The sequence below is a fragment of the Homarus americanus genome, unplaced genomic scaffold, assembly GCF_018991925.1.
Source record: "Homarus americanus isolate GMGI-L3 unplaced genomic scaffold, GMGI_Hamer_2.0 scaffold32834, whole genome shotgun sequence".
Classification (NCBI taxonomy): domain Eukaryota; kingdom Metazoa; phylum Arthropoda; class Malacostraca; order Decapoda; family Nephropidae; genus Homarus; species Homarus americanus.
This window is the reverse complement of record NW_024741426.1, coordinates 96,514-110,138: the sequence shown is the minus strand read 5'-3', so window position 1 is coordinate 110,138 and position 13,625 is coordinate 96,514. Positions and strand designations below refer to the sequence as shown.

The window sequence follows — 13,625 nt, the reverse complement described above, 5'->3', positions numbered from 1 at the left end:
TAAGATCATTGTCTTTTTTCTAACATGACTCTATCATTGTGTAGTGGTTAGGTTACTCTTGTTTTAATTCCTCTTCTTCTCTTGTTTGCGATCACAACATTTTTTTACTTCCTAAATACACAATATTTTTTCCAGCGGTTGAAGTTCCTTGTTGTATTTATTTTAGGATTTTACTTTTTTTTATTTACAAACGGCCAATGGTGTTGACAGTAAGAAGCACTAAAGAGTTTAATGTTTTTATACTGTACAGTATACATCTAAATTGAACGAATCACGTGGAGATTAAACGCCCTAACCTAACCTAACCTAACCTAACCAAACCATATTTAACACGACCTAATTCAACCTCACCGTCACCTAATTTAACCTTCGAATAAACGAACAATAATAATAATAATAATAATACCAGTGAATTAGTAAACAATAATACTTCTTAAATATTTGTAAATTATGTATAGATAATTATTTTTATAAATTTACGATCACTGTATGATCAATAATGTACTAATCACAATTAACCAAATTTTGTACAGACAAAGAATAAAGTCGCGTTCCACTTACCGGGCCTTATGTTCTGATGCCCATGACGAAGAATTTTGGCAAGTTCCCCGTTCAGACTCGAACCTCCAAACTTCGCTGTCACTTTATCCAATTTTTTCGTCGTGGGTTTCGGAACATAACGCTAGGGGGTGTAACACGACCTTCTCTTTAAAAGTACATTACATATCATAGTAAAGGATAGATTGGCTTATGTACTGTACATCAGGGCTGCGTTCACTTGGACAATAAACTCACTAGTAGCGCGCGCTTGGCTGGCGACGGGGGAGAGTATTGCGATATCGTATTCTCAGCAAGCCGTGCTAAGTGAGCCATGGCTGGAGGGGAATCGCTTGTAGCGCGGTTTGTTTATAAATAAAAAAGATGGCGGCGGCTACAAGCACCTGCGCGTGTTATTTTCTGTAAATTATTTTCATATAATTATGTCGTAAATTGAGGCAGTACCTGTAGAAACATTACTAACTATCTGTGGTGGTGGTACAGTGGTAACGTGCGTTATCTCTCGCCATTATGTCCTATACTAACACTGGACAAATAAAGTTCATAACAAAGTAACAAAGAACGGACTAACCATCCACAAGGTTAGTAAGATGACAAGTGTTGAAACGATAAATAACACACCCCCCCTGCAAAAAAAAAAAACATTCAGTGAAGAAAGAAACACCAATAGATATTTAACAAGTTATATTCAACTTCGGTTATCTTGTTTGTTATGTATTACCGCGATCTAGGGAATGTACAGTGAACGCCCGGCTGTAGCGTCGACTTATGCTCACCCATATCAACAAACTTCACTCTAGTACATAGCCGCCGTGAGGGGGTTGTCGTGGTGACTGTGGAGAACATATGGACCAATTAGCTGTGTTTGTTCCTGCCTTATGCTGTGGATAGTCGTAGTTAGTAGGTTACGTAATTAAAATAGAGAAGGTGTGGATGTTCGTAGTCAGGAAGGCGACACCTGTTGCCTCATTACCACACCTGGTCTATTTATATCCCTGTACACACCTGGTGCTTCCAATAACTGGAACAAGTCCCCGAACTGTTGGAACGAGTCTCTGAACTGTTGGAACGAGTCTCTCAACTGTTGGAGCGAGTCTCTCAACTGTTGGGAGGAGTCTCTGAACTGTTGGAGCGAGTCTCTCAACTGTTGGGAGGAGTCTCTGAACTGTTGGAACGAGTCTCTCAACTGTTGGGAGGAGTCTCCGAACTGTTGGAACGAGTCTCCGAACTGTTGGAACGAGTCTCCGAACAGTTGGAACGAGTCTCCGAACTGTTGGAACGAGTCTCCGAACTGTTGGAACGAGTCTCTCAACTGTTGGGGGTCTCTGAACTGTTGGAACAGCCTCAACTGTTGGGAGGAGTCTCGAACTGTTGGAACGAGTCTCAACTGTTGGGAGCGAGTCTCTCAACTGTTGGGAGGAGTCTCTCAACTGTTGGAACGAGTCTCAACTGTTAAGGAGTCCCGAACTGTTGGAACCAGCTCGAACTGTTGGAACGAGTCTCCGAACTGTTGGAACGAGTCTCCGAACTGTTGGAACGAGTCTCCGAACTGTTGGAACGAGTCTCCGAACTGTTGGAACGAGTCTGAACTGTTGGAACGAGTCTCCGAACTGTTGGAACGAGTCTCCGAACTGTTGGAACGAGTCTCCGAACTGTTGGAACGAGTCTCCGAACTGTTGGAACGAGTCTCCGAACTGTTGGAACGAGTCTGAACTGTTGGAAATCTCCGAACTGTTGGAACGAGTCTCCGAACTGTTGGAACGAGTCCGAACTGTTGGAACGAGTCTCTGAACTGTTGGAACGAGTCTCGAACTGTTGTAAGGAGTATCCGAACTGTTGGAAGGAGTATCCGAACTGTTGGAAGGAGTCTCCGAACTGTTGGAAGGAGTCTCCGAACTGTTGGAACGACTCTCTGAACTGTTGGAAGGAGTCTCTGAACTGTTGGAACGAGTCTCTGAACTGTTGGAACGAGTCTCCGAACTGTTGGAACGAGTTTCTGAACTGTTGGAACAAGTCTCTGAACTGTTGGAACGAGTCTCTGAACTGTTGGAACGAATCTCTGAACTGTTGGAACGAGTCTCTGAACTGTTGGAACAAATCTCTGAACTGTTGGAAGGAGTCTCTGAACTGTTGGAAGGAGTCTCTTAACTGTTGGAACGAGTCTCTGAACTGTTGGAACGAGTCTCTGAACTGTTGGAACGAGTTCGAACTGTTGGAACGAGTCTCTGAACTAATGGAACGAGTCTCTGAACTATTGGAACGAGTCTCTGAACTGTTGGAACGAGTCTGAACTGTTGGAACGAGTCTCTGAACTGTTGGAACGAATCTCTGAACTGTTGGAACGAGTCTCTGAACTGTTGGAACAGGTCTCTGAACTGTTGGAACGAGTCTGAACTGTTGGAACAGGTTCTCTGAACTAATGGAACGAGTCTCCGGATGTTGGAAGGAGTCTCTGAACTGTTGGAACGAGTCTCTGAACTGTTGGAACGAGTCTCTGAACTGTTGGAATGAGTCTCTGAACTAATGGAACGAGTCTCTGAACTGTTGGAACGAGTCTCTGAACTGTTGGAAGGAGTCTCTGAACTGTTGGAAGGAGTCTCCGGAACTGTTGGAAGGAGTCTCTGCACTGTTGGAACGAGTCTCCGAACTATTGGACGATCTCTGAACTGTTGGAACGGATCTCTGAACTGTTGGAAGGTCTGAACTGTTGGAAGGAGTCTCCGAACTGTTGGAACAGAGTCTCTGAACTGTTGGAACGAGTCTCTGAACTGTTGGAACGGGTCTCTGAACTGTTGGAACGAGTCTCCGAACTGTTGGAAGGAGATCTCTGAACTGTTGGAACAAGTCTGTGAAGTTGTTGGAACAGTCTCTGAACTGTTGGAACGAGTCTCCGAACTGTTGGAAGGAGATCTCTGAACTGTTGGAAGAGTCTCTGAACTGTTGGAACGAGTCTCTGAACTGTTGGAACGAGTCTCTGAACTGTTGGAATGAGTCTCTGAACTAATGGAACGAGTCTCTGAACTGTTGGAAGGAGTCTCTGAACTGTTGGAAGGAGTCTCTGAACTGTTGGAAGGAGTCTCGAACTGTTGGAAGGAGTCTCTGCACTGTTGGAACGAGTCTCGAACTATTGGACGATCTCTGAACTGTTGGAACGAGATCTCTGAACTGTTGGAAGGAGTCTCTGAACTGTTGGAAGGAGTCTCCAGACTGTTGGAAGGAGTCTCTGAACTGTTGGAACGAGTCTCTGAACTGTTGGAACGAGTCTCTGAACTGTTGGAAGAGTCTCTGAACTGTTGGAAGGTCTCCGACCTGTTGGAAGGAGATCTCTGACTGTTGGAACGAGTCTCTGAACTGTTGGAAGGAGTCTCAGAACTGTTGGAACGATCTCCTTACTGTTGGAAGGAGATCTCTGAACTGTTGGAACAAGTCTCTGAACTGTTGGAAGGAGTCTCCGAACTGTTGGAAGGAGTCTCTGAACTGTTGGAACGAGTCTCTGAACTGTTGGAATGGAGTCTCTGAACTGTTGGAACGAGTCTCGAACTGTTGGAAGGAATCTCTGAACTGTTGGAACAGAGTCTGTGAACTGTTGGAAGGAGTCTCTGAACTGTTGGAACGAGTCTCGAACTGTTGGAAGGAGATCTCTGAACTGTTGGAACGAGTCTCTGAACTGTTGGAAGGAGTCTCAGAACTGTTGGAACGAGTCTCAGAACTGTTGGAAGGAGATCTCTGAACTGTTGGAACAGTCTCTGAACTGTTGGAAGGAGTCTCCAACTGTTGGAAGGAGTCTCTGAACTGTTGGAACGAGTCTCTGAACTGTTGGAACGAGTCTCTGAACTGTTGGAAAGAGTCTCCGGACTGTTGGAAGGAGATCTCTGAACTGTTGAACGAGTCTCGAACTGTTGTGAGAGTCTCTGAACTGTTGGAACGAGTCTCCGAACTGTTGGAAGAGATCTCTGAACTGTTGGAACAAGTCTCTGAACTGTTGGAAGAGTCTCAGAACTGTTGGAACGAGTCTCCGAACTGTTGGAAGGATCTCTGAACTGTTGGATCAAGGTCTCTGAACTGTTGGAACGAGTCTCTGAACTGTTGGAAGGAGTCCTGAACTGTTGGAACGAGTCTCGGAACTGTTGGAAAGATCTCTAATTTTGGAACGAGTCTCTGAACTGTTGGAAGGAGTCTCTGAACTGTTGGAACAGGTCTCCGAACTGTTGGAAGAAGATCTCTAAACTGTTGGAACGAGTCTCTGAACTGTTGGAACGAGTCTCTGAACTGATGGAATGGGTCGTTGAGCTCCTTGGCCCCTATAGATAGCGCTATACTGTCTCCTTTAGGTTTGGTGCAGTGTCGAGTGGAAATAAAGTAATTTTATTTTTGAGTGTCTGGAGGTGAACAAGTGTAAGGTGATGCGTGTACACGTGTGTGGTAGCGTGGTAGTGTCGTCTTCACAGGATTTAATGCATTTAATTATATATTTGCACGAATGAGTCCAGCACTAAAGTATCGTAATCTAGTTTATATCATCGTTAATGAACTTTCTCCGATTTCAGATGTCAGTTGAAATTTAACTTTTACATATTCAAAAAATTAACAGACAGACATACAAACGTGACCTCCGAACTGTTCAGACTTCACACGTTAACACATCATCATCTCATGCGTCATGTTTATTGCTCTTAATATAAATCGTAATATATATAATTCTCCATAAAAAATAATACAAATATAAATAATAGTAAATTAATAGATAGTCTTCGTTTGGTGGGTAAGATGAGTTGACAGCGGTATTATGTTAGTGTTAAGGCTCTCTGTCAGTCTGTCTGGTGTGTTTGCCATTCTGTCTGCGTCGTGAACATACTGCTCTCACATCTTTGGTTCCTCTCCTCCAAACTTAACACGTCGGTCGGTGGTGCCCCTGGGGTGGTTCTAAGAGGTGTGGGGGGAAGGTGGGTGCTGGGGAGGGAGAGGGAGGGAAAAGTATGTCACACGCCCGCCAGGCCACCAATACTGATCAACTACCGGGAGAGAGGGAGGGAAGGAGTCCGTGAGTTCCCTTGGGAGTTGCCAATTGTCTCGTGCCCAGATTGTCGTACTGTGAGACCTGGTGAGGGCTGACGGTGAGACAGGGGAAGGGGAAATAGGTGAGAGGTGGAATGGGGAGGGAGGAGAGGAAAAAGGGAAGGGGAAGAGGAAGAGGTGACTTGTCTCTATACCTGTACATGTATTCTCATTGACATGTACCAAAGCAACATTAAACTGCTCTTAAAATCATCTGTTCAAAAATGTAAATACAAAAATAAGGTGAATTTGATTATAACGTGAAGGTGAGACGAACACATGTTGTGGGGGATATTATGTGAGGGGAAAATCACGTCACAGGTGTTGTTGTGTGAGCTGATGGAGAGGACTAAAAACCTCCTTCCTTCTCCTCCTCCCCTGACCTAGGCCACCCCTTCCCAGAGAAATAGTAGTAGTAGTAGTAGTAGTGAAAGCATCATAACCACACCGCACCATAACCACCATACCATACCATAACTACCACACCGCACCATAACTACCACACCGCACCATAACTACCATTCCGCACCATAACTATCACACCGCACCATAACTACCACACCGCACCACAATGTTAAAATACCTTGTCCTCCACTCCATGAAAATCACCATTGAGGAAAATGTCATAGGAATCATAATGTTTCCCTTCCATAATATCAATACATATTTGTCGAGGCTGTATGGTAATTTATTCATGAGGGCAGCGCTACCATAGTCGGGAATGGTGGCGGATTTGGACTTATTTTTGCACTTTAGGGAATTTATGGTATTTCTTTCTTTCTTTCTTCCTTTTCTTCTCTTTCTTTTTCTTTCAGTTCTCTATTTTTCTTTATTTGCATTCCTCCATCGCTTTCTCCCTCCCTTGTTCCTCCTCTTCCATCTCTACCTTCCTCCCTCCCACATTAGATTACTCTCTCTCTCTCTCTCTCTCTCTCTCTCTCTCTCTCTTTTTCTCTCTCTTTTTTTTTTTTTCTAAATAAATAGATGGATTAAAGATATACACATATATACGTAAAAATATATATGAAAAAAGATATTTTTAAACACCTGAAAAATAAATTATATGACAACTTATTCATTAAAACATATATTAACCTTGACTCATACTCATTACTGTCCAGTTAACACCTCTCCACTACCACACTTTACACACGTTTACGTTGGGTTAAGTTAGATAAGATTAGGCTGGGTTAGGTTAAGTAAGGTTTGGTTGGGTGAAATTAGTAGATTGGGTTAAGTTAGGTTAGGTTGGGTTAGGTTAGATTGGGTTACAAACGTTTGCCTCTGGAGAATCATTGGTGTTGAGACGGTGATGGCGGGGAACGTTTTCAGAGACAAGATCAGCAACGTTTGCAATCTCCTGGGCGACTGTGAGGGAGTTGATGGTGTTGATAAAGAGAGAGAGAGAGAGAGAGAGGAAGAGCACGCCAAACAAACAGACAAGCTATAAATGAACTGCTCCCTTTGGTCTATTTTCGTCCAAGAGTATAAGAGTCTTACTGTCCTGAGGAGGTTTTGAGATAGGTGACAGACAGACAGGCAGGCAGATACATAGACAGACAGACACATACAGGTAGATAAGCATGCAGATAGACAGATAGACACATAGAGATCAATAGACAGCTAGACAAATAGATATACAGGCAGATAGATAGACAGAAAGATAGACAGACAGATAAACACACAGATGCAAGTACACACACACACACACACACACACACACACACACACACACACACACACACACACACACACACACACACACACACACACACACACACACACACACACACACACACACACACACACACACACACACACACACACACACACACACACACACACACACACCACACACACACACACACACACACACACACACACACACACACACACACACACACACACACACACACACACACACACACACACACACACACACACACACACACACACACACACACACACACACACACACACACACACACACACACACACACACACACACACACACACACACACACACACACACACACACACACACACACACACACACACACACACACACACACACACACACAGACGTAAGAATCACGTCCTCCCAGAGCCTTGTGAACGGTGACGGCAGGTGGGATCGTGCTCCCGGGATTTGTGCCTCGATCGTCCATATCCTGCCTCTGTGCTGACTGTGGAGGCAAAATCTTCCTGGGAGTGTGTGGGGAGGGTGAGGAGAGGCTGAGGGGTGAGGTGAGGTGAGGAGAGTTGGGAGGGTGAGGAGAGGTTGAGAGTGAGGAGGCTGAGGGTGAGGGAGGAGGTTGAGGGTGGGGGAGGTTGAGGGAGTGAGGGAGATTGAGGAAGAGTTGGGAGGGAGTGAGGGAGAGGTGAGAGAGTGAGGAGAGGCTGAGGTGAGGGAGAGGTTGAGGAGTGAGGGAGAGGTTGAAAAGGGAGGAAGAGATTGAGGGAAGTGTTGAGGGGAGTGGGGAGGGGTTGAGGGAGTGATGGAGGAGTTGAGAGAGAGGTAGGGGTGAAGGGAGAGTGAGGGGAGGAGTTGAGAGAGGAGGTAGGGGGTGAAGGAGGAGGAGTGAGGGAGGAGTTGAGAGAGGGTAGGGGGTGAAGGAGAGGGAGGAGGAGTTGAGAGAGTGGGGGTGAAGGAGGGCGTGAGGGAGGAGTTGAGAGAGGTGGGGGGGTGAAGGAGGGCGTGAGGGAGGTTGAGAGAGAGGGAAGGGGTTGAAGGAGGGTAAGGGCGGGAGAGGAGATGAGGTGGTGGAAGAAAAGTGAGGGAGAGTGAGAGGGAAGGAGGGAGTGGGTTGAGGGAGGATTCAGTGAGAGAGTGAGGGAAGGATGTGAGAGTGAGGAGGAGGGAGGGAGAAGGATGTGAGAGTGAGGAGGAGGAGAAGGATGTGAGGAGGGAGGAGGGGGAGGGAGAAGGATGTGAGTGTGAGGGGGGAAGGAGGAGGAAAGGTGTAAGAGTGTGAATGGAGGGAAAAAGCGAGGGAGAGTAGGAGTGTGAGAGGAGGAGGCTCGAGAGAGAGGGGGAAGAAGGAGGGAGAGTGAGTGGGGAGGGAGGAAGACTGAGAAAGGGAGTGGAATATGAGGGGATGGGAAAGGGAGGGAGGGGTGGAGTGGAGAGAGAGAGGGGAGGTAGCAGATGAGGGGTGGAAGAGAGGAAGAAGTGATGGGAGAGAAGAAAGAAAATAGTGAAGAAGAGGGGTGGAAAAATATGCTGGTTGGAAGAGGGTGGGTGAGAGGGATAGTGTGGGAGAGAGGGATGGGGAAGAAGAGGGTGGGTGAGAGGGATGGTGTGGGGAGAGAGAGGGATGGGAAGAAGAGGGTGGGTGAGATGGATGGTGTGGGAGAGAGGATGGGGAAGAAGAGGGTGGGTGAGGAGGGATAGTGTGGGAGGGGGATGGGGGAAGAGAGGGTGGGTGGGGAGGGATGGTGTGGGAGAGGGATGGGGAAGAGAGGGTGGGTGAGAGGGATAGTGTGGGAGAGGGATGGGGAAGAAGAGGGTGGGTGAGAGGGATGGTGGGGAGAGAGGGATGGGGAAGAAGAGGGTGGGTGAGAGGGATGGGAAGAAGAGTGTGGTGAGATGGATAGGGGGAGAGAGGGATGGGGAAGAAGAGGGTGGGTGAGAGGGATGGGGAAGAAGAGGGTGGGTGAGAGGGATAGTGTGGGAGAGAGGATGGGGAAGAAGAGGGTGGGTGAGAGGGATAGTGTGGGAGAGGGATGGGGAAGAAGGGTGGGGTGAGAGGGATAGTGTGGGAGAGAGGGATGGGGAAGAGGGTGGGTGAGGGATGGGGAGAGGGTGGGTGAGAGGGATAGTGTGGGAGAGAGGGATGGGGAAGAAGAGGGTGGGTGGAGGGATGGGGGAAGAGGGTGGGTGGGGGGATGGGGGAAGAGGGGTGGGTGAGAGGGATAGAGGGTGGGTGAGAGGGATGGGGAAAGAAGAGGGGTGAGGTGGATAGGTGGGAGAGAGGGTGGGTGAGAGGGATAGTGTGGGAGAGAGGGATGGGGAAGAAGAGGGTGGGTGGTGGATAGTTTGGAGAGAGGGTGGGTGAGAGGATGGGGAAGAAGAGGGTGGGTGGGTGGATGGTGTGGGAGAGGGTGGGTGAGAGGGATAGTGTGGGAGAGGGATGGGGAAGAAGGGGTGGGTGAAGGATAGTGTGGGGAGAGAGGGTGGGTGAGAGGAGGGATGGGGAAGAAGAGGGTGGGTGAGAGGGATAGTGTGGGGAGAGGGATGGGGAGGAAGAGGGTGGGTGAGAGGGATAGTGTGGGAGAGAGAGGATGGAGAAAGAGGGTGGGTGAGAGGGATAGTGTGGGAGAGAGGGATAGTGTGGGAGAGAGGGATGGGGAATGGGTAGAAAGAGATACAGATGGACGCTGGGAGAGGCGGAATAAGGGAATGCCACGAATAATGAAAATAATCATTACAACAACAACAACAACAACAACAACAACAACAACAACAACAAAACAACAACAACAACAACAACAACAGCAATAAGAAGAAGAAGAAGAAGAAGAAGAAGAAGAAGAAGAAGAAGAAGAAGAAGAAGGAAAGAAGAAGAAGAAGAAGAAGAAGAAGAAGAAGAAGAAGAAGAAGAAGAAGAAGAAGAAGAAGAAGAAGAAGAAGAAGAAGAAGAAGAAGAAGAAGAAAGAAGAAGAAGAAGAATAAGAATAAGAATAAGAATAAGAATAAGAATAAGAAGAAGAAGAAGAAGAAGAAGAAGAAGAAAGAAGAAGAAGAAGAGGAATCAACCAATTTAACTTTTCATCTGGTTGGGAAATAAAAACACTTACATTTAGTAAATTTAAGTATGTTGAGTACAAGCGCTGTAACTGACTGAAAGAAAGTCTTCTTCAAGTTCCATTTGTATTCAATAGATGCATGACGCTGCAGGAGAACTTCACGAACCTGAGATCCCACGAAAATCTCTTTCTTCGATTTAGCGGTACTGATGTTTGTGAATTTCTGGCTGAGGTACTTTAAACCTTCACCATCTTTAAGTAATACGTTCATAATGTTTTTCATTATCACTTGCTTGGTGTACCACGGTGGTAAGCACACACACTGCTAGATCCAAAGTGATTCATGTTGCAGCTTTTTCTTACGAGGGATGTATGTCTCACGTGGAGCCCAATAATGAAACATTAGTCTGGTAATGACTGTCTTAGACACACAAGTAACAACCATAATTTGTAAAACCATATTCTGAGCTCATGAGTAGGGCTATGATTCCATGTGTGCCATTGAAATTCAGTATATTTGATGGATTTAAGTACCACAGTGAGCCATTGGTATGGTAGGTAACTGTTAATATGGATCAGCCTTATGAACCTTGTGCATCTAGAAGACCATCAAACCACAGCAGTAAAACACTGAACTGCTCCACACTGAAGAACTTAATGAGACTCTTTATGTTCACTGAAGAGAGTAACATGACCGTCCTTGTGCAGGAGGCGCCACTGCTGGAGTCTTCAACTTCACAATTTTCTCTCTTGCTTCGAGAGCTCAAGATCCCTGACTATGTCAGTAAGTTTGACTGTTCAAATATCTAGGTATAATTAATATGTTGACAACTAGAAGTGATACAGCAAAACTAAGGCCACATTTGTAATCAGTATTCTTTATTTCGTAAGAAACATCCAACTTTGTTGACAACAACAACAATAATACTAATAAAAATAATAATAATAACAACACACTACACACAAATTCCTAATGACGTGTAAAAGACAGAATTTTCCCCACGGTAAGTGAGGGAAATTATGGTACTCACAAAAACACAACTCCTTCACCTGACACAAAGGAGTCATAAAGGAGGCAATTGGTGTAGTGGCCCCGTATCACAACCCTGTGTGTGTGTGTGTGTGTGGGAGAGAATGAGGGAGGGAGTGAGGGAAAGGGGGAGTAAGGAGGGAGTGGGAGGGGCAGAGAAAGGGAGAGGGAGACAGAGAAGAAGGGGGGGATAGAGGAAGAGAGAGAGGGAGGAAATGGGAGGAATGTCGGGTTATTTCTCTCCTTTCATCCTTCCATTCCTCTTCTCTCCTCCCTTCCTCCCATTCCTCCTTCTCCTTCCTTCCACCCATTCCTCCTCTCCTCTGTTCTGTCTATTCCTCCATCTCTCCTTCTCTCCGTCTTTTCCTCCTCCTCTCCGTCCATTTCTCCTTCCTTCCGTCTAATCCTCCATCTCTCCGTCCTTCCGTCACTCTGTGTTGTCTGGTGTGAAGATTATATCAAAGACGTTTAATAATCACTGTTATTCATCCTTGTTATGCCTCGCCACCTCTACCGGGGGGTGTATAGGAATACCACCTGTTTGTTTGTTTGTCTATCTGTATGTTCGCCTGTCTGTTTCTTTATCAGCCTGTCTGTTTGTTTTTCTGTATGTCTGTGTGTCTTTGAGAAGTGGGGAAAGGGAAGAGACGGGGAGAAGAGATAGGTGGCAAGGAGAGGGAAAGGAGACGGACAGGGAAAGGAGAGGGAGAGAAGAAGGAGAGGGAGAGGAATGGATGGTAGGGGGAGGGAGAGGAGGAGAGGGAGGACCTTCAGAGTTGGCGTCAACGGTCAGATCTGTTCTGGGGCTGATTTTATGGAACGTCTATATTGACGACCTCCTGCAACACATGCCAGTGGTATCGGCCTACGCTGATAATTGCCCCCTACCGTGTTCTTATCCCCGCCAGGATAGCCAGCGAGCAGTTCAGAGGTAAACCAACCGATGGAGTTGATCCATGGATGGGGTACGCGTTGGCAGGTGAATTTTACCCCTCAGAAAACACAAGTGATGGTGATATCCCGCTCCCCGGTGGCCGCCCACATCGTGAAGGATATAATCCTCTTTGTGGAGGTGCCTCTGCCACCCCTGGATTACATGACCATCCTCGGAATGGACTTAGACAAACATTTGAGGTTCGACAAACACCTTAACAACTGCGCCCGTAAGGCCTCACTCGGGGTCTCCGTCCTGAGAATGTTGACTAGATTCCTTGACCACAGTGGGATCCTAACGCTCTATAAGGCTCAGATAAGGCCTTATTTAGAGTACTCATCCCTGTCGTGGATGTCCAGCGCTCCTTCCCACATTGGAAAACTGGACACGATACAGAGGCGAGCCCTGCGACTGATGGATTCTGCCTCACACCCTCCCCATGACATCGTCACCACCGTGGACTCTCTGGAGCACCGGGGAGATGTGGCGGCCCTGGCGGTGTTCCACGAGGCCCAGGTCTAATAGGCACCTCACCTGACAGGACTCAGGTTGCCCCTACGAGCTCCTCAGAGGAGCACGAGAACGGTGCTCTCGAGCGTCCAGCTGGTGGAGGCGGCGAGGTCACGAGCCGATCAGCATCAGAGGTCCTTCATGGCCAGAGTTTCACGACTGTGGAACCTCTTCACGGCGGCCATACCGGATGTCGGGGAGATGACCACCCAACAGGTCAAGATGGCCGCTCATAGATGGCGAGCGACACTCCCAACTCTGCTGATTCTTCTGCCAACCTGACTTAGTCGTCCGTCCACAGTACGCCAACTGAGGTCTACAACTTTACTGTATATTACTTTGTAATTTGTTTACAATATTATTTACGATGTCTGCATGATTATATTTTAATAGCTTTAATTAATCCAATGTCTTTAATTATGTACTGTATGATAATTTACTGTAACAATCTTGGGGAAAGTTTTTCAGGTATGATTGTTTTTACCAGAATTGTCCTTTAAACCAGGTATCGTGAGATTCCCAGGTAAACAACTGTTTAAATGAAAAGACTGATGGCAGGGAGATGGAGAGGGGAAAGGGGGGGAAGAGAGGAAGGAGGAGAAGGGAAAGGAGAAGACGAGGGGAAGGAAAGGAAGAGGGTAAAGGAGAGGGGAAAAGAGAGGGAGAGGATTATCATGCTACCTCACCTAACTTTACATTACGCTAAGGAATTTTAGATTACGTTACATAGCATTAAGTTACGTTATCTAACATTAATTTATGCAATGTTATGTTACGCTAAGTTATGTC

At 46.6% G+C, this 13,625-nt stretch overlaps 1 protein-coding gene across 1 annotated transcript; it reads right to left on the bottom strand.

The window, feature by feature from the left end:
• Window positions 1-1,563: 1,563 nt before the first annotated feature.
• LOC121875896 (putative protein TPRXL) lies at window positions 1,564-10,633 on the bottom strand (the record flags this gene model as incomplete). The annotated part of the gene is made up of 8 exons (XM_042380627.1): window positions 10,442-10,633; window positions 4,437-4,682; window positions 4,184-4,350; window positions 3,952-4,035; window positions 3,370-3,495; window positions 3,143-3,283; window positions 2,352-2,496; window positions 1,564-1,786 (listed from the first exon to the last, which is right to left on the bottom strand). Coding segments are annotated over exons 1-8 (1,324 nt in total), but the record flags the coding sequence as incomplete, so codon positions are not given.
• Window positions 10,634-13,625: the final 2,992 nt, after the last annotated feature.